This window comes from Symphalangus syndactylus, chromosome 13, assembly GCF_028878055.3.
Source record: "Symphalangus syndactylus isolate Jambi chromosome 13, NHGRI_mSymSyn1-v2.1_pri, whole genome shotgun sequence".
Taxonomy (NCBI): domain Eukaryota; kingdom Metazoa; phylum Chordata; class Mammalia; order Primates; family Hylobatidae; genus Symphalangus; species Symphalangus syndactylus.
This window is the reverse complement of record NC_072435.2, coordinates 66,277,760-66,297,397: the sequence shown is the minus strand read 5'-3', so window position 1 is coordinate 66,297,397 and position 19,638 is coordinate 66,277,760. Positions and strand designations below refer to the sequence as shown.

Here is a 19,638-nt window from a genome sequence, read left to right as displayed (position 1 = left end):
GCTCCCTCCTCTGACTTCTCTGGTCATGCCCCCATCTACTCTCACTCAGCTACACCCCACCTTCGGATTTGTGATGGACGCTGGGTCCCTAGTAACCACAGCAAGCGCCTACCCCGCACTTCCCCCTTCCCACGCCCCACCCCCCACCCCCAACCACCACCCCAGCGACGGAGCCTACTCTGCTCCAAGCCGCCGCTAAGACCCGGAGAAGCGGAATTTCACTTTGAAACTCCCTTGCCTCGTGAGGGCCGGCGCTGGGCATGCTCAGTAGCCGCGGCGCTGCTGCTGGGCTGCTGGGCTGCTGGGCTGCTGGGCTGGCGCGGAGTCCACCCTGCCGTCTCCGCCTTGGCTTCTGGGCGTCCAGAAGGCCAGGCATTTGCCGCCTCTGAGCGCTTCTGTTCCCCTTACCCGCAACCTCCTACTCCTCTTCCTCTCTCCCTCTCTTAGGGAGGTTGAAGCTGGTGCTGGTTTCTGTCGGCGCCACAGACTGACTGCTCTGCAAACCCCAGCTGAGGACCTGAATCCCGGAGACTAGAAGACCCTTGGCGGTGGCTCTTTCTAACAGCACTTTACCTGAAGTGGGGTCGTGGTGGAGTTTCTCCTCCACCTCTCAATGCAAACACTATGCGGAGAGCAGTCGGCTTCCCTGCGTTGTGCCTGCTCCTTAATCTTCACGCTGCAGGTAAGGGGTTGCCAGGCTTAGAGCCGGAGCTGTGCATGAGATGGGAAACTGCACATGCTTAAGGACTCTAGGAAAAGCTTGCCTTGCGAAGAAAGCCTTTCTAAAAAGGTAAAGCAGGACAGTACCTGACAGGGAATGGGTGAGGGAGTCGTGCACCTGTTGGAAAACTGAGGCCGAAAACTTAACCTAAAATTAGCTCTTGATTTTTCTTTACCTTATACGAAAATAGTGAACATTTTCAATATGAATACAGGTATGCTACCCCCTTCGCCTCCCCGCCGTCTAGATTCCCTGCTCTTGTTTCTAGGCTATGCACTTAACTGTCAATTTTTCAGAAGAGGGACAAGACATCCTGCTGGATGTAACCTTTTCTACTGCAGCGGCTACTACATTCATAAGGTCTCTTGGTCTAGCGAGCGCTCATAGGAAGGCATTGGCAGTAACCTGATGGACCACATCTCCGCCCAAAAGATCGAAATACATGGTTCACATTAGTGATGCTGCACCAGGCTCCTCTGGCCCCTGCTCTTGTCACTCTAATTTTCTAAACCAATAAGAGGAAGGAAAGGTTTCAAATAGAATCCTCTTGTCTCTTTCAGCACCATGGCTAGCGTCCGCTGGCACTTGAAAAAAAAAACAAAAAACAATTACAGTTCCAAAGCTGACAATCCTGGGTTGGGCACTGGCCCTCGGACAGATTTGATAAGGTGTAACCAAGAGTAACAGTGAGACTGCTCCCAAATATAAATAGATTTGAGGCACCAGAATCAATATCAAGTCTCGTGTGGAAGCAAACGTTGGGAAGTACCTGAGAGATATTATATGTGGTGTCCCTGCTTTTTGCATACATAGCATCTCTATTTAATGCAGACAGACTTGATAGGCTGAATTCCTTATCATTGTCACACACACACGAGCCAAAATAAAATATGGCAGGGAGATTTTAGAAACCCTACTGTGACAGCAGTTGTCCATGCAGTAGTCCTGTAACAACCAGAGACTAGGCATTTTCCCTGAGTGTGCTTCTCATCCAATCGCACATATCCATTCATTCCTTCAAGCAACATTTGCTGAGTGTATACTATGTTCTAGGGGTAGTGAGTAAAAATCCTTGTTCTGAAATTACAATCCTTGCAGTATCTTTTTTAAAAGAGTGGGTGAATTTTATTCTCTGTGTACAATAGTGGGAGTGAAATATGGTACTTTCTTATTCCAGCTAATGCTATTATTTAAATGTATCATGAATCTTTTGAGCAAATAATGCATAGGATTATTAAAGCTGTTATTAAATACACGTTAATTGTTCTAATTATGATGTTATATTGTGGGGTTTTCAATAGTTCTTTGGTACATTTTGAAAACCAGAAAATAGCTATGACTTGATTATTAAATTATTTGCAAACAGCTGTAGTGAATTATTGCATTACCACATACAATTCTTCAATGCTGAAATGTGGGATGAAAACATACACATTGGGTTGAGTTTTATTTATAGTATTGCTTAATAATAGACTGATACAAACATTCATTACAGAAAAATCTCAATTCTTACTAAGGTAGCAATGATTTAGCTGGTCTGCCAACAATATCAGTGTAGTCATTTTTTCAAAATTAACATATAAAAAAGTTTAAAGATCACATTTGATACATCTTGAGTAATTATACCTTAAAAGTTATAAATAAACTGAAGCATGTGAAAAACATATCTTGATTTACTGTAGATGAATATTTCGGATGAGAAAAATGAGGACTTTTGCTCATCAGATGAGAAACCTAGAAGCCTGTAGCCCTAGATTATACCTGGAGCTCTGCCAAAGGGTATATTACCAAAGCCAATCCAATCCATCTCTACTTCAACTTTTTAATTTGCAAAACAAACATAAAAATTAAGATTAATCAACCAATTTTAATTTAATAAGAAAATGCATTTAAGGGCATTTTTATATTTCAGTTGCAAGATGCTAAATATTCATTGTATTCATATTTAATATAGTGAAATATATTGGTGTTTTATCACAGATTGAAAGTTTAATATTATAGTTCTCTTGCCAATTTCATTTTAAATGCATTTTCATTTTAAACAGAAATTTGTGGGTCACAAGCTGTCATCAGATTAAAATTTATCACAGTTATCTAATAACATTGTTAGGGCTTTTCATCAGAACTAAAACAAACACAGCTCATTGGTCTAAGCTTCTATACATTTGGAGATTAAGAAAATAAGTGGATGGGATGACAAAGATCAAGAAATCACTAATATCTCTGCTTGTTGAATGTGTGAGTTTGTTACTTTTATGGAAGACTTTTCTCTCAGAACAGAGGCCGACTTCATAAAGAAGGGAAATGAATTCTATACATTTGGGCCTCTTTAACTGTAAAGCTAATTGATCCATTTTGGTTACGCCCGGGGTATCAGCAACTGCTTTATGCTGGTGGAACTGATGACATCTTATAATGCTTTAGAGATGGGAGGAATGGGCTAACAGGATGTAAGCATTCTTTTTAGCTATACTAGGAACTGTTGCCTTCAATATAACCATGCCTGTAATGATAAGTAGCAAACTGCTTGCAACTTGAGTGCCATCTCCCATTATTTTGGTTATGGTTGCCTAAGACACTGTTGGGGGAAAAAAGAAGATTATGACTTGGATTCTGGCTAGGGAGAAGTACTCTGATCTATAATAGCTATGGGAGAAAAATGAGGAGTGGGTACAGTGCTGTGTAAGTGGCATCTCTGGGTAAATTAACACTAAAGGATTACTAAGCATGGTTCTTGTTAGGGAAGCTAGACAAAACTCTACCCATGGCAGCCGGTTTTTATAGATCGCCTAACAAGGAAGGTGTGGTTATTGTCCATCCAACTGCTTATTTTACAGGTGAGAACATGAAGATCTAGAGTATTAAAGTGGTAGTTAATTGCATAGTTGGGATATAAGCCCAGGTTTCCAGACCCGTGGTTGCACACTATATAAAATTATACACTGGTTCTACAATAGGTGGGGCCACCATTGATTAAGTTAGTGGTGTAAAATACTTTTTACCTAACTGTCCTTGTTCTTTACTCTTTCGTGAACCAGTTTAATATATAAACTCCAGTTGAAAATACCACTTCAGGAATATTCAAGAAGGCAATTAAAAGCCACCACAATAATATGAATGTTAAAAAAATATTATGTGGAAGATCCACAGAGCTTATTTTCTTCAGCATTTCTCCTCTTCCTTTGTCCAAAGAAGCATATTCCATTTGAGGAGATATTATTTATAGGGTTGTATTTTAGTTGCAAATGAGTACATTTTTGAGATATATTAAAAATTCTCATGTGAAAGCTTTCTTTTTCCTAGGGAATGTTTTGCTAACAAAATAGAGAAACTGATTTCAATCCATTGCTTTCTCTTTGAGTTCTGGAAAAGGTTCTTTCAAATTTCCATGTTGTTCTTTCTATCAGCCTTTTTTTTCCATACATCCATCATGTTTATTTAGCATATGTCCTTATGTATAAGGAGGTTTTGAAAAGTTTGTTTTCTTGGCCTATGATTACGTCTCAGTCTTCAAATACCACTTTTAGTTTGGAAGCTGAGAAAGAGGAAGTAAGTTGTTATTTCACATTCTCAGCAAACTATCGCAAGGACAAAAAACCAAACACCTCATGTTCTCACTCATAGGTGGGAATTGAACAATGAGAACACATGGACACAGGAAGGGGAACATCACACTATCAGCCTTTTTGAATGGCACAAAGACTGCCTTCAATGTATCTCCTGAAACTATCTCTTCAATCTCAGAGAAGTGCATAGTCAATTTCTCTAGTCTCTGAGAAGAAAGGTATTCTATGATGGTGCCAAGAAGATCTGGGAGGTGATTTGCAGAAGTACCACTCTCAAAAGAAAGGATAGACTAACAGGTAAATGATATATTTTAAGATTTTAAGATGTTCCTTAGAACTCCAGAATTTGTTTTTCCCATTGAAAATCACTCAATATAGACCTTACAATGGTCTATAGTCTCTCTCCACATTATTTCTATGATATTATCTCTCACTACTTTCTTCTTTTTTTGCCTCTCTCCAGCCATATTTATCCTTCTGTTTCTAGAAGATGCCAGGCACTCACCCTTTCATACTGTTTTGCTTTTTTCTTTCTCCAGCTGTCTGCATAGCTTAATCCCACAATAATTTTAGGACTTTAATTAAATATTACCTTCTTAATGGGGTTATCCTATTTTATATTTCATTTTCCCTTCCCCCCATCACCCAGATTAAAATTCTAGCACCCTTTCCCTCCTTAATTTTTCTTTCCCCAGAGGTCTTCACCACCTAACATATAATATATTTTACTTTTGTTTATTGTAGTTTCCCCTCTCTGTATTAAAATGTAAGCCCATTTAGGGCACATATTTTTGCCTGTTTTGTTTATTGTTGCATGTATTGGAGGTCCTGGGCTACCTAGTACCTGGGGGCAGTTCCTGACATAAAATCTTTCTAAAAATTAAATAAATATGTTAAATAAATAACATAATACAGTGATATTTCTGGTCTCTTCTCTTTGCATTTAATATCTTCTTAACACCCACAAAAAACACACATAGTCCACTTAGCCACTTCCAGAATGGACTTAAACAGAGCTCATTTGTCCAAAACTCATGTTGCCTCACATGCCCCCAAAACACACTATCTCTAACAGATTTTGCTGTCCTTGTGAACTGAAGGGCAATAAAGGATGGGTTTGTGTTAGACCAGAACTACTAATCAACTCAGGAAAAATGTCTTTCAAACTGATTGCCAGATATTGTTCAGCCCAAATGCTTTGCTGATTGGCTACATTTTCACTTCTCAGTGAAATGCTTTGTACATGTAGGAATGGCTACAGGGATCAGCTGATTTACAAACAGAGAGTCTAATACACTAGGAAAAACTGATTTGCTTCGTTGGTACTTAAGAGACATAGGAATATGTATATTGGAGATGACATATTTCTAGCACCTCCAATAGAATAGCACCTCGCATATTCCATTGGAAATCACATCCTGTCTAACACCTTGTAAAAATTCTGGGATGCATTATGCACATTCAGCCTTTTCTTCTTTATTTCTCACCTACTTCTCTGTCAACTTCAGTCCTCATCCTATCATCCTATGGTTGAACATAATTAAAGAGGTTATTATAATGTACGTTCTTGTTATCAATGCATTTCTATAGTACTTATCTATTTTGACCCCTTTCTGAATTTTAAAATTTTTCCCCACTTGACTTCCACAGACAGTCATTACTTCCTAGCTTCCCTCTTATCTCTCCAGCCATTTCTCAATTTGTACTTTTAGGTCTTCTGTTGTGTATTATTTAATGGTTAATGCTGTCTACAACTTGTCATTGATTTTTTGTTATTTTTCTCTGTATACAATCTCCCTGGATAATTATACTCAGACTTGCATGTCAAAGATTCCAAAATCCACATTTCCATCTCAGTTATCTCCCCTGAACTCTGGTTCTATATTGAAAATTACCTAGAAGTCATTGTAAATTCCATAGTAATATTTTTTGTTGTTGTTGTTGTTGTTGTTGTTGTTAGAGACAGGGCCTCACTCTGTCACCTAAGCTTGAGTGCAGCGGTACAATCATGGCTCCCTGCAGCCTCAACCTCCTGGGCTCAAGCAATCCTCCTGCCTCAACCTCAGAGAGTGCTGGGATTATAGGTGTGAGCCACAGTACCTGGCCCCACAATAATCTTTTTTTACTCAACACTTCTCAACACAATTACTCTGATAAATATTCCCTAACATTGTGAATAACACCAGGATTCATCACAATGACCCAGGTCTGAAATGAATAATTGATCCTAGATCATCCCTTTGCTACTTTCATCTTAAAGGTTTCCAACTCTTCTCATAATATGTTCTCCACTCTCCATGATCATGTCACTGCCTTGAGACAGATCCTTATTTCTCACATAATATCTTGTGATGACCTCCTATCAAATTTATTCTTTATAATAATGTCAGAGGTGAAACTCTTAAAAGCATACCTGATCATATTCTTTCTCCATAAAATTCTTTAATACAGCTATCTTCTTTTCTTTTAGAATAAACTCCAAACTCATTAGCAAGGCACAGTCTTTTGCAATGAGGTCTTCTCATCATGCCCTCCTTTGCACGCTAATATCACACTAAGACAAAATTTCCTTTGGTTTACCATGTCTTGAATCATTTCACATACTGTTCTATTTCTCTTAAATACCAATACTCTGCTCCTTTTTTTAGATGACTCTTTTTCCAACTTCAAATGTTGATAAGGCATAGCCCACTTTGAGAATCTTCTTTTTTTTGGATGCCTCACGTCATTCAAGTAGCTCTCCTACATTTCCCTTTTCGATCCTGTATATTCCCCTGTCAATGTACTTAACCTGTATACTGAAGTTTTTTGAGAACAATAACACACTTGCAGCTTTATTTCTATATACTTATTCCCTAGAACTATGCTTGTTACCTAATATGGCATCAGTAAGTGTTCAATGAATGAATACATATATTAAATGTATTTGGTAAAATGAATTATGATAAATTAATTTACATTGACCAAGAGATTATATCTCATCTTCATGACCATAAAGAAGATAATTGACTTTACTACTGTTACCTTAATGCCATTTACACTTATTGACAACAAGGAAATGGAGATGGGACAGAAAACTTTCTATATAAATACAGTCCGTAAGATAAGTTTGTGTCCCATGGGCATGATGCTATTTGTAGTGTACTTGTGTGCTGAACGCTTTCTAGATGGATAGACATTCTTGCATGATTTTCCAGTACTACTTAAGAATAGAATGAGATTTTTTTTTTTTACTTTGAAGAGCTCAAAGAGTTAGATAAACAACATAGCATGATAGTTGTCTACTACTGAATGGACCTGGAACTCCTAACCCTGATTACTGATTGGTTATTATCTACCTAGAGCAAATACAAGACATTTACACGTTCAAAATCAGGTGGGAGTGTGAGACAATGGTTTCAATAAATCAAGACCAAAAATTATTCAACCCTCCTTTGCGCTCTGAAATGAAAACCAAATCATCACACAAAATGTCTGAATATTTGAGTGGTTGTATACGTTTTTTCTCTCATTTTATGTGTATGCGGTCTTTATAGAACCATAAAGTTTTTGGATCCCACATATTTTTTCTTATAGAAGACATTCTTACACCTGAAGAATGGAGACTATTTTGTGAATTATTTAAAAATCGCTTTATGTGAGATGATCAGATCACAAATCAAAAGCCCATTCATTGCCATTAGTATTAGAGATAACATAGATGTTGTATTTTATGGTAAGTTTATTGTTAAATCTTAAAAGTTGTTCTGTGAGTCAAATTCAAAAGCTAGTGAAAGCCATTTTTTCCTTTAAAAGGGGATTTGAAAGATTCTACTTGGCCCATGAGTGCATTTTTCATCTTCAAGGCATTTACAAATGCTGACACACTTAGAGTAGTGTTGGTGTTTCCCAACATAAAGGATGTTAGTAGTTTTGAAAAAGAAAGATGTAATGCTAAAATATTATTTTAAGATCAAATTTCCTAATGCTTATGTACCATATAATGTAACTATAAGTGCCTACTATAGTAATGATATTTGCCACAAAAAGACAATTAGCAAATTTATATGGTAAACATTAGCACTTTGAATCATTTTTATTCATAATGCCTGCATAAACTTTCCTCAATCAAATCTCATTTGATTTTAATATATTAAGATGTTGATGTCCATTAAAATTGCAGCCACATGGACCAACAACAAAGCAAAACTATTGTTTATATTATGCAGCAGTCTAGAACTTAGCAAATGCCAAGTTCATTGGGGAAATGAATTATTTTTTCCTATTTCTATTTTATTTTTTATTTCCTTTTTTTCAGATTTAAAGCAATGTCCATTTGCTGGCTTAAATGAGAAGACTGGCCTCAGGCAGTCCTAAACTACTGATTCTTTGGAAAGGAGCACTTAATGAGCACAGAGTAAAAGCATCTCACAGTGATTCACTGACCTGTACAGCATTATGTACAGAGCAAGACTCTACAGCTATTTCACTGTACTAATGATCCAATTCCTGAGGCATACTGGAGAGAAAAGGAAGCAATAAGTGCACAGAATCAGGTCACCACTGGGTGACTTTCACTTATCTGGGAAAAATGATCAAACATAATATCATAGTGAGTTAGTTAGGTTGAAAGACCATCAATCCGTTAATGTAAATATATGGCTTTCAATCATAAGTAATTTAGTTTCTTTGTCTTCTTGACTCAAGGTAGTATTTTTAAAATTCTCCCTAAAGAAAATAAAGTAGCTTAAACAGAAGAAAGGAGGAAATTTAAACAAGGGGAAATGTCATGTTTCTAGATAACTTTTTAACAGAACTCCACAGTAGTTGAGAGTTAAGTGGGATAATATATCCAAACTTGCAGTCTTAGAGAGTGTCATAGTAGTGTTAGACATTATGTGATTAGACTAAGGAGATGATAAATGGTTAACTTGTATCTTGGAGTAATTTCTTATTCTTTTTATGTTTATGCCAATACTGGGTAAGCATACACACCTAGATAAATTCTGGATTCTGAGTGGTTTTTTTTTCAGTTGAGCCTTTTCTTGATAGTTTTCATCTGGATGCTATAGGCAGGAGCCTGATCATATGTGCAGGTTTGTAGTGGACTATGAAGCTCTAAAACATCTACCTCCCTGCAGATATCTCTCCCAATGCCTTTTCTAAAAGTTTCATCTAAACATGAATTCTAGCATCATGTCTTCAGCAAGTTCTACTTAAATGAATGTGAAATACAAATTTCTCTTGGCTATGCCTGATTGTAACTGAAAATGTGTAACATTCACATAAACATAAATCTGAAGTGTCTAGTTCCTACTGCACTGCCTTGCTTAGCAGGTAGTCTAGACTTGTCCTAGGATACATCTTCCTAATTAGTCCCTCTAGGGACCCACAAAGGGTGAGAAGCTCAAGCATGGACCAGGGATGCTGCTCATAGGTCTATAGGCTTCCCATCTGTTGTCTACTCCTCTGGCCATCCTTCTTCTCTACTGACCAACTGATACTCTCCTATTTACCATTTGTAGCCCATGGAATTTCTAGACCATTGGGCTGCAGGTCCATGTGGAAGGCTGCCTGTGGTTCTGCAGACACCAGCCAAGACAGGGGTGTTTGAATGTAAAGGGATAGAAGGAGGGGCATGGGTATGGGAAGAACGTAATGGAAAAGGTCACATACAGCCACAACCTAATCGTGGAACTACTCACCACTCCCCCAAAACCCAGGCTACTCAGCTGACCCTGCTTTTCCAGGACTCTTCTCGCTGCTGATTTTACCTCAGGTGACCTATTATTTATAGCTCCAGTTTGACTCCCTTGGAGACCCATAGTTCACAAGAAAACTCAGAATTCAGTTATAGACACTTTTTCATGATGCTTCTCTTCTCTATGCAAATCCAGAGACACATCTGGCAGCTGTTTCAGTGCCTCTGAAAATTCCATGACATGTAAGAAGCTCACTAGGGCAATTCTCATGAGTCCTCACAAGCCTGGTCCCCTTGGGCATTTGGGCATGGCTCTTGGCATTGCTGGGCACCTCTGTATCTCTAGAGATCAGGATTTCCCATCAGGCATTCATTGGTTACTTTTGATTGTTTTATTTCCTCAATCTGGGAATGCCTAATATTTAGAGGGCTTAAATTATAAATTTTATCATGTTATTTGTAACTCCTAAATCTGAGCATTAACTGAAGCTATAGAAATATAATAAAAAGTCTTCCTCTCAAGACAAGCATTGGATTTCATATGGAAGAGACAAATAGATTTCCTTTTAAGACAGGAAGGAGATAACAAATGAGTATTTTCTAAATCCCTTTGATGTGCTAAACTCTACCCAAGGTGCTTTTGTAAGATAATTGTCTTACCTTTTAGGATTGAAAAATGTTTTGAAATGGCATGCTTATACTTCAGAAACAACAAAAATATGCCTTAACTCATGTAGTACAATAAAAACAAACAAACAAAATTTGGGCTCTAGGATCTGACTACCTGAGTTCAAATCCCATCTTCTCCCATTTAAAAAGCTAATGTATAAGGCCCTGCAGCATGGAACCTGGAACACTGAATATATTCTATATTCAATATTAGTAGTTGTAGGAGTTGTATTAACATGTGAAAACTTTCATTGGTCCTGTATTTCCTATAGCTGAAATATAAGACCAATGAAAAGAAAATATAAAAAGAAAAATGGTGCACATTGACTATTGACCTATTTTAAAAAATCACTCTAAAACCTTCGTTTGTGAAGAGTATATGCTATGAAAATCAAATAAGCATGTCCCAATTTTTAAAACACTAGTAAAACCTTCATCTTATAAATTTTTAAATGCTCATAATTAGCAAGTTCATGTTGAAGAAACTAAATGCTGCTTTCAAAACAAGTATATAAGAGAAAAAAAAACCTCTAACCACCAGAGGCACTGCCACCATGGGCAACCTTTCTTCTGACAAAGTATCTGTCAGTCTCAGGGATTGGGTAGGACATGCGGTATCATCACTCCTGCTACCCTACTCTACAGACTATATGAATCCACAACATCCAACAAAGGCCAAAACACTCCATTTCTAATGCTGACTTTCAGTCTTAGAGAAATATGTATTAGACAGGGAAAGTTTGATATCCTACAATGAGTTTATGTGAAAGCGGCCCTGATTAACAGAGGCTTTCCTTATACTAATATTTTGTTTTGTTCCTTTGAGTGGAGACTTGAAGAAGTTTTTCTACCCTGATGGAGAGATTCAGTTCAGATTAAGTGACAGGTGTACCTTTTTTTGTAAAGTTTGATGAAAAGCTTTGTTCTGGAAAGGAGTGCCAGCATGAAATGTGTCTCTGACTATAGGTACATTCTGAAGCAGATCAATTTTAGGAAAAAGCTGAGGATCTGGACAGTGATTCTTCATGCCTGTGCACAATTTGCATACTCCAATTTGAAAATCCTGTTCACATATCTCTGATGTGTGTCTGGTGGGGGAGGGTATGCACTTTATGAAATCAAACAGAGTTCTCACACATGCAATTAGCGAATCAGGTGTCCTGTCTCCCCTTGGGTTAAGTTTTGCTGAGTCTGCAGCTAATTCCCAGTGGGTGCAGGATCAATTCCTGCCAGTCCAGGCCTGTCTTGTGCCTCTGGTACCCAATACCTCACCCTGCAGCATCAGCTCTCACTGCTGGCAGGGCCCCTCAGGTCCTCCCTCCACCAGCCCTTCATGTCTTGAAGTTTACACCTGGGAACTATGTTTCTAATCTGAGCTTCAATCTCCAATTTTCTCTTTCTTCTCCACCCTCAGCTAAACTGGGTAGTTTCTGCTTCCTATTCCAGGATAGATCTCTTCTCAGAAAGGATATGCCACACTGATCTACTTCAGATAAGAATAGCTGTTAATTATATGGCCCTTCCTTAATTTTCATTTTTCAAAGAATCATTAGAAAGCAGAGCCTTAGCCCAGTGCCGTTAATTTCAAATGGTGGATGAAGGAGCAAGAATAAGATGGAAAAGCAGTGTTGAAAGGGTCTACCAAGTGCCCCTCGAATCCCAAAACATAGGCAAGGGAGACCAGGACAGGGATCTCTTCAAGTGGCCAACTACAGACCTCTTTCCCCACTGATATGGTTTGGCTGTGTCCTCACCCAAATCTCATCTTGAATTGTAGTTCTCATAATCCCCACCTGTTGTGGGAGGGACCAGGTGGAGATAATTGAATGATGGGGTGGTTTCCCCTGTCCTGTTCTTGTGGTAGTGAGTTAGTTCTCACGAGATCTGATGGTTTTATAAGGGACTTCACCCTTCGCTGGGCACTCATTCTCTCACTTGCTGCCGTGTGAAAAAGGATGTGTTTGCTTCCCCTTCTGCCGATTCTAAGTTCTCTGAGGCCTTCCCAGCCATGCGGAACTGTGAGTCAATTACACCTCTTTTTCTTTATAAGTTACCCAGTCTCTGGTATGTCTTTATTAACAGCGTGAGAATGGACTAATACACCTGCTATGTTTTAATATAATTCCTAATCTGCTATGAGAATTATTCTTAAAACAGACACTTTTTTTCCCTTTGTCTTAAAATTGGAGCCCAGTTTTTAAGTCGTCTGGAGAACTCTGCTATGAAAACAATGGAGATAGTTTCTAATCTTTATTTGAAAACAATTATATTTTAGCTGTTTGTATAACAATGAACGACGTATAAAATTAGTTTCTAAATGCACTACTTCATTATTCAGTGAGGGCATATGGAACTGAATTCCTGTGATTTCTGCAGTCTTAGCTTTCTAGCCATATGAGCATTTTTCTGCCTTTTCCCAGAGGGTGTAGTTTGATAGTCCTCTCTTAATGGCTGTATAACCTTTAACATATAGTAGCATTCCCTCCTGTCAACCTCTCCTCCCAGTATCCTTTGACTCAATACTTCAGAAACTGGGGGACATCTGATTGCTATACCTCAGCTGGCACACATTTCACTTTTTCCAACAGAGTCTGAGGCCCAAGGTCTTAATGCTCATTCTTTCTTCATGACTTATGTCTAGTCACATTGTCCCAAGGTACTGTTTTAATTGTATTATGTTCCACTTGGTAATAGATATTTATCAAATGAAAAATAACTCTATTAAAGCTGGGCAAAAATCAGGAAACATGAACCCCTTTCGTTGCAATTTTACCACCAGCAAATAGCAGACAATGGATTTTTCCTGAAACGGCTGTCAATTCTGTGACTCCCAAATAGAGGTTTACACTGTTCAGCTCAACTTTCAGTGGATAAACGGGGAGAAGTAAGAGATATCCAGAGTATTTACGCTGGGCTGAGAGTGGAAGGAGGAGCCGCTTTTCCTAATAGAATATTTTGGGAAATGTGAAAAAACATGTGAGGAAACTTTACAAGGTGATTAAAATCATCCATTACTCTAATGGGATTCAGGTTCTTCTCTTAAATAGAAGCGATCAGAGCTAGCACTATAAAAATAGAACGATTACTTTGCCATTGGTTTATTTTTATTATAGATGTATTGGACACATCACTGGTCAAATATGTGGAGAGTTTAAATAATATTAAAGAATGTCACAACACTTCCTGGTAGAATTATATTTTCACATCTTAGTAGCCAGTGCACAGACTGGGTCTTAGAAAAACCAGTCCTGGAAGGACGTGTTAAAATTTTATTTTAGTTTTCTTTAAGGCTAGTCAATTGAAGGAGTAGGAGTGGAGAAGGAACAAAGAAATCTGCAACTGGTTGTGATCAATTAGTTGTAAACACCACTGCACTGGGACCAGCCTTGGAAGTGTTCTTTTAATGATAAGTTGATAAGTTCATCCAAGTGTTTTTTGGGTCCGTGTTTATAATTTTGGCAAATTTAATTATTGTCATCTTATAGAAACTGATTTTTTTAAAAAAACTTTTTATAACAAAATGGCTGGTTTAAGGATAAATATTTTTGTCAAATTGGTTATTTGGTGGCAGGATGCAAAACAAAACATGTGTACATACAAATATATACATACATATGCATATATTGTTGGAACATAACTAAGGCACAGAAACTGAATTCTATAAAACTGGCTTTGTATATAGCATATGTTATATTTTGGGAGGTTATCCTAACATTGGTTGTCATATTTTGGGAAGGCTGTAATGTTTATCAGTGGGGTTTAGTGTTATTACTGTTGACACTTTTAACTGGAGATTAGTATTCTGGTTATCTCTTGTTACCGTTACCAGTAGAATGATAGAACAACTAAATAATAGATTTAATATTAGCCTCCTTACATCCCAGAGTAGAATTTCTGGAAATCCCTGCTTCTGTATGTTCCCAAAGGGTCTTTTATACTATTTATGGAAAAACTTACTTCTTTAGAGAAAAAAAATCAGGACCATGCAAAATCTAACTGAATCGTGGCTTCTTTTTTACTGAAATATATTTCTAATCTAGTTGTAGATATGCAAGAACCACCTACATTTTCTGATGAGAAGACTGAGGCTCATTGGGGTGAGCTAACAGATGAGAAGAGAGAAGTTGGGAGGTCATTTAAATTAGAATCTAGGTCCCTCCTTTATTTCTTAATTCTTTCCTCTTAATAAAAAGCATGTTTCTTTCCTTTCTCAATACTAAATAGGCATCTTTCCCAAAAGAACTTTTATTGCTACAGTTGTGTATTTTAAATTTTCCTGAGAGGCATTAACAAATCAAATAAATGGGAGCCTAATCATTTCTCATGCATAAATTCTCAAGGGAAGCCCCTGATGCTATCCATTTATCTCTCCTTTCTAGAGAAGGTGTTAACATTCCTAACAAAACAATGATTGTCTTTTCAAAAAATGATTACACAGTAAAAGCCTTTTTTTGATTGTTCACTTTTTAAAGTCTCTTTAGAGACCACTGTTTTATTCTTTCCTTTCACAAGTTATTGACATTGACTTAAGTACTTGCAATGCAAGGATTTATTCTGAGAGAGTGTATACAAGGCTATTCTACCTTATGCATTCAGGAATAACCAACACTGAATTTGAAATAATGAATCATAATGTACTCTAACTAAACATTGTAATTTCATTCATTTCTCTTTCCTTTGTTAAAGATCTCTTCAGAGGCTACCAAGGTCATACCCAGAATGAAATTTCAATTGTGCAATTTTATGACCATCAAATCTCACTGGTTATTTTCATGTAAATGTTGTTTTTTGATAAAAGTTCTTTTATTTTAAATGTAGATTAGTATCTTTGACAAGCTACTTACTAAACATTCTGTAAGAGACACTCTATCCCTCACAGGTAGGGAAAACTGTCACTGAACTCTCAATGAAGACAAGAAATCCTACCACATATTTCATATCAACTTTCTTTACAATAACTCTTTCAATTCCTCTCCATTCTCCTGAAACCTTCCATCTTTCATCCCTAGTCTTCACCCTCTTATGAGATGACTTCATCATCTTCTACACAGAAAATATAGACACCATCAAAAGATAATTTTCTCAACTTCCAACACCAAACCCGTTAACATCCCTAATCTCCCTCCCCTCTACATATAATGAAATAAATACCTTCCTCAAATCCAAGGCTCATTCCTCTGCCTGTACTCTGAGTCCTCTCTCCTCCTATCTTCTGGGTGAGTTCAGTCTACTAATTATTCCAGCTGCTTTCTCTTATATCTGATCACTCCTTTCAGCTGGCTCCTTCTCCTTGAGGATTAAATGTGCCGAAATCTACTTTCTTGAAAAGAAACCAAAAACACATCCCTCAACCCTATCTTTCCTTCCTGGTAACACATAGCCACTCTCTTATTACACCTAAACTTGATTTTTCCACTTATTTTGTTTCTACTTTATCTCCTACTCAGTCCTCATTTCAATTAAATTTAGCTTTCTGTCCCTTCCCAACATGTAAATTCATTGATGATATTTCTTATGAAAAAGATTTAAATTTAGTGATGAGAAAAGATGTTTGGTATAGTTATGCTTGAAAAAAGTAGCTTACAAAACATAATATAGTATAACCTATTGACTTTTTTGGTGCATAGTTCTATGAATTTTCACACATGTATAGATTCATGTCATCACAACCACAATCTGGATACAGAACAGTTCGCTCACCACAAAAAACTTCCTACTATCTTTTTTCTCCAACTCCTACACCCAAATAACCACTGATCTGTATTTCTTAACTATATTTTTTTGTCTTTTGAGAATGTCATATAATGGAAAAATATAGTGACTTTTTGAGACTGGCTTCTTTCACTCAATGCCTTTTATATTCAAGTTGTGTGGATCAATAGCCCATTTCTTTTTACTGATGAGTGGTATTACATTGTTTAGATGTATCATAGTTTATCCACTCATTGAAGGACATTTGAGTTGTTTCCATTTGGGGGCAATTATGAATAGACTTGCTAATAAAATTTGTTTACAGACGTTTGTGGGAATATACATTTTTATTTCTCTAGAGTAAGAATGTAGACGTGAAATTGCTATATCATATGGTAAGTATGTGTTTAACTTTACAAGAAACTCAAACCATTTTCCAGAGTGCCTTTGCCATTTTGCATTCTCACCTGCAAGGTCTGAGACTTCCAGTTGCTCCAGATCCTCCCTAGTATTATTAGTACGTTTCATTCTAGCAATTCTAATATCATATCACAGTTTTTAATATGCATTTTCCTATTGGCTAATAGAAACGGACATACTTTCATTTGCTAATTTGCTATTCATGTATCCTCTTTAATAAAGTGTTCAAGTCTTTAGCCCATTTTTAAACTGGTTTGTTTTCTAATTGTTGAGTTTTGAGAGTTCTTTATACATTCCAGTTACAAACCTTTTGTTGGATATGTGATTTGTAATTATTTTTCTCCCACTCTCTAGCTAGCTTTCTCCCTTTCTTAACAGTATCTTTCACAGAGCAAATTTCTTTTCATTCTGATGCCATCCAGATTATCTTTTTCTCTGTGGATTGTGATTTTGATGTCATGTCTAAGAAACCTTTGCCTAACCTTAGGTAATAAAGATTTTATTCTATGTTTTCTTCTGAAAGTTCTGTAGTTGGTACATTACACATTTAGATATATGAACCTTTTTAGTTAATTTTGTATAAGGTGTGAAGTTTAGGTAAATGTTCATTTCGTTATATATGGATGTCTAATACTTTAAATGTAATTTTGAAAAGACTGTCCTTTATTGTTCACCTTTATCGAAAATCAAATGTTAATACTTTCTCTGAATTCATTTTTTAAATTTTATTTAGCAGTTATTTTTGATTTACATTATTTTTAATTGACAGATCATAATTATATGTATGGGGTAAAATGTGGTGTTTTTATATATGTATACAGGGTAGAATGATTAAATTAAGACAATTAACATATTTATCACCTCACTTGTTTAGAATTTTTGTGGTGAGACATTTCAAATTTATGCTTAGATATTTTGAAATACACAATAAATTATTGACTATAGTCACTCTGCTGTGCAATAGATCTCAAAATTTATTTTTCCTGCCTATCTTCCTAAACTTTACATCCTTTAACCAACAACTCCTCATTCCTTCCCCATTCCCTGTCCCAGCCTTTGGTAACCATCATTCTACTCTCTACTTTTCTAGATTCCACATATAAGTGAGATCATATGATATTTGTCTTTCTGTGCCCACCTTACTTCACTCAGCTTAATGTCCTCTAGGTTTATCCATGTTGTTACAAAGGTTAGGATTTCCTTCTTTTTATAAGACTGAATAGTATTACATTATATGTACATGCTACCTCTTCTCTTTTTTCCCATAGGTTATTGGGGGTACAGGGGGTGTTTGGTTAATGGGTAAGTTCTTTAGTGCTGATTCGTGAGATTTTTAGTGCACTCATCACCCAAGCAGTATGTACTGCACCCTATTTGTTAGGCTTTTATCCCTTGCCCCCCTCCCACTCTTCTCCCTGGTCCCCAAAGTCCATTGTATCATTCTTATGGCTTTGCATCCTCATAGCTTAGCTCCCACATATCAGTGAGAACACATGATGTTTGATTTTCCATTCCTGAAGTTACTTCACTTAGAATAACAGTCTCCAATACCATCTAGGTTGCTGCGAATGCCATTAATTCATTCCTTCTTATAGCTGAGTAGTATTCCATTGTGTGTATATATAGATATAGCTATACATATATAGACATATATATATTATATATCTCAGTATCTCATATAGATATAGATCTCAGTCTCTTTACCCACTCGTTGATTGACAGGCATTTGGGTTGGTTCCACGGTTTTGCAATTGCGAATTGTGCTGCTATAAATGTGTGTTTGCAAGTATCTTTTTCGTATAACGACTTCTTTTCCTCTGAGTGGATACCCAGTAGTGGGATTGCTGAATCAAACAGTAGTTCTACTTTTAGTTCTTTAAGGATCTCCACACTGTTATCCATAGTGGCTGTACTAGTTTACATTCCCACCAGCAGTGTAAAAGTGTTCCCTGATCACTGCATCCATGCCAACATCTACTGTTTTCTGATTTTTTGATTATGGCCATTCTTGCAGGAGTAAGGTGGTATTGCATTGTGGTTTTGATTTGCATTTCCCTGATCATTAGTGATGTTGAGCATTTTTTCATATGTTGGTTGGCCATTTGTGTACCTTCTTTTGAGAATTGTCTATTCATGTCTTAGCCCACTTTTTTATGGGATTGTTTGTTTTGTTCTTGCTGATTTGTTTGAGTTTGTATAGATTCTGAGTATTAGTCCTTTGTCAGATGTATTATGGGAAATGGTATAGAGGTTCCTTAAAAAACTAAAAAATAGAATAGATTGTGAAGATTTTCTCCCACTCTGTGGGTTATCTGTTTACTCTGCTGTTCTTTTGCCGTGCAAAAGCTTAAATTAATTAATAATTAATGATTAAGTCCCAGCTATTTATCTTTGTTTTTATTGCATTTGCTTTTGGGTTATTGGCCATAAAATCCTTGCCTAAGATCATATCTACAAGGGTTTTTCCAATATTCTAGGATTTTTAGAGTTTTAGGTCTCAGATCTAAGTCCTTAATCCATCTTGAGTTGATTTTTGTATAAAATGAGAGATAAGGATCCAGTTTCATTCTTCTACATGTGGCTAGCCAATTATCCCAGTACCACTTTTTGCAAAGGATATCCTTTCCCCACTTTATATTTTTGTTTGCTTTATCGAAGATCATTTGGCTGTAAGTAGTTGGGTTTATTTCCAGGTTCTGTATTCTGTTCCATTGGTCTATGTGCCTATTTTTATAGCAGTACCATGCTCTTTTACCCATTCGTCTATTGATGGGCACTTAGGTTATTTTCATATCTTGGCTATTGTGAATAACGCTTCAGTGAACGTGGGAGTGCAGACATCTCTTCGACAATTCATTTTAATCTGGGAGAGATATACACCCAGAATTGGG

At 36.9% G+C, this 19,638-nt stretch overlaps 1 protein-coding gene across 1 annotated transcript in view; it reads left to right on the top strand.

Annotated features, from left to right (window-relative positions):
- The first annotated feature begins 260 nt into the window (after positions 1-260).
- The window catches only part of PTPRR (protein tyrosine phosphatase receptor type R), a 276,097-nt gene continuing 256,719 nt past the window's right edge, over positions 261-19,638 (top strand). Inside the window, exon 1 of the mRNA XM_055239631.1 lies at positions 261-682. Within this exon, the coding sequence (XP_055095606.1) occupies positions 625-682 (58 nt within the window). The 5' untranslated portion in view covers positions 261-624. The remainder of the gene's footprint in view (positions 683-19,638) is intronic.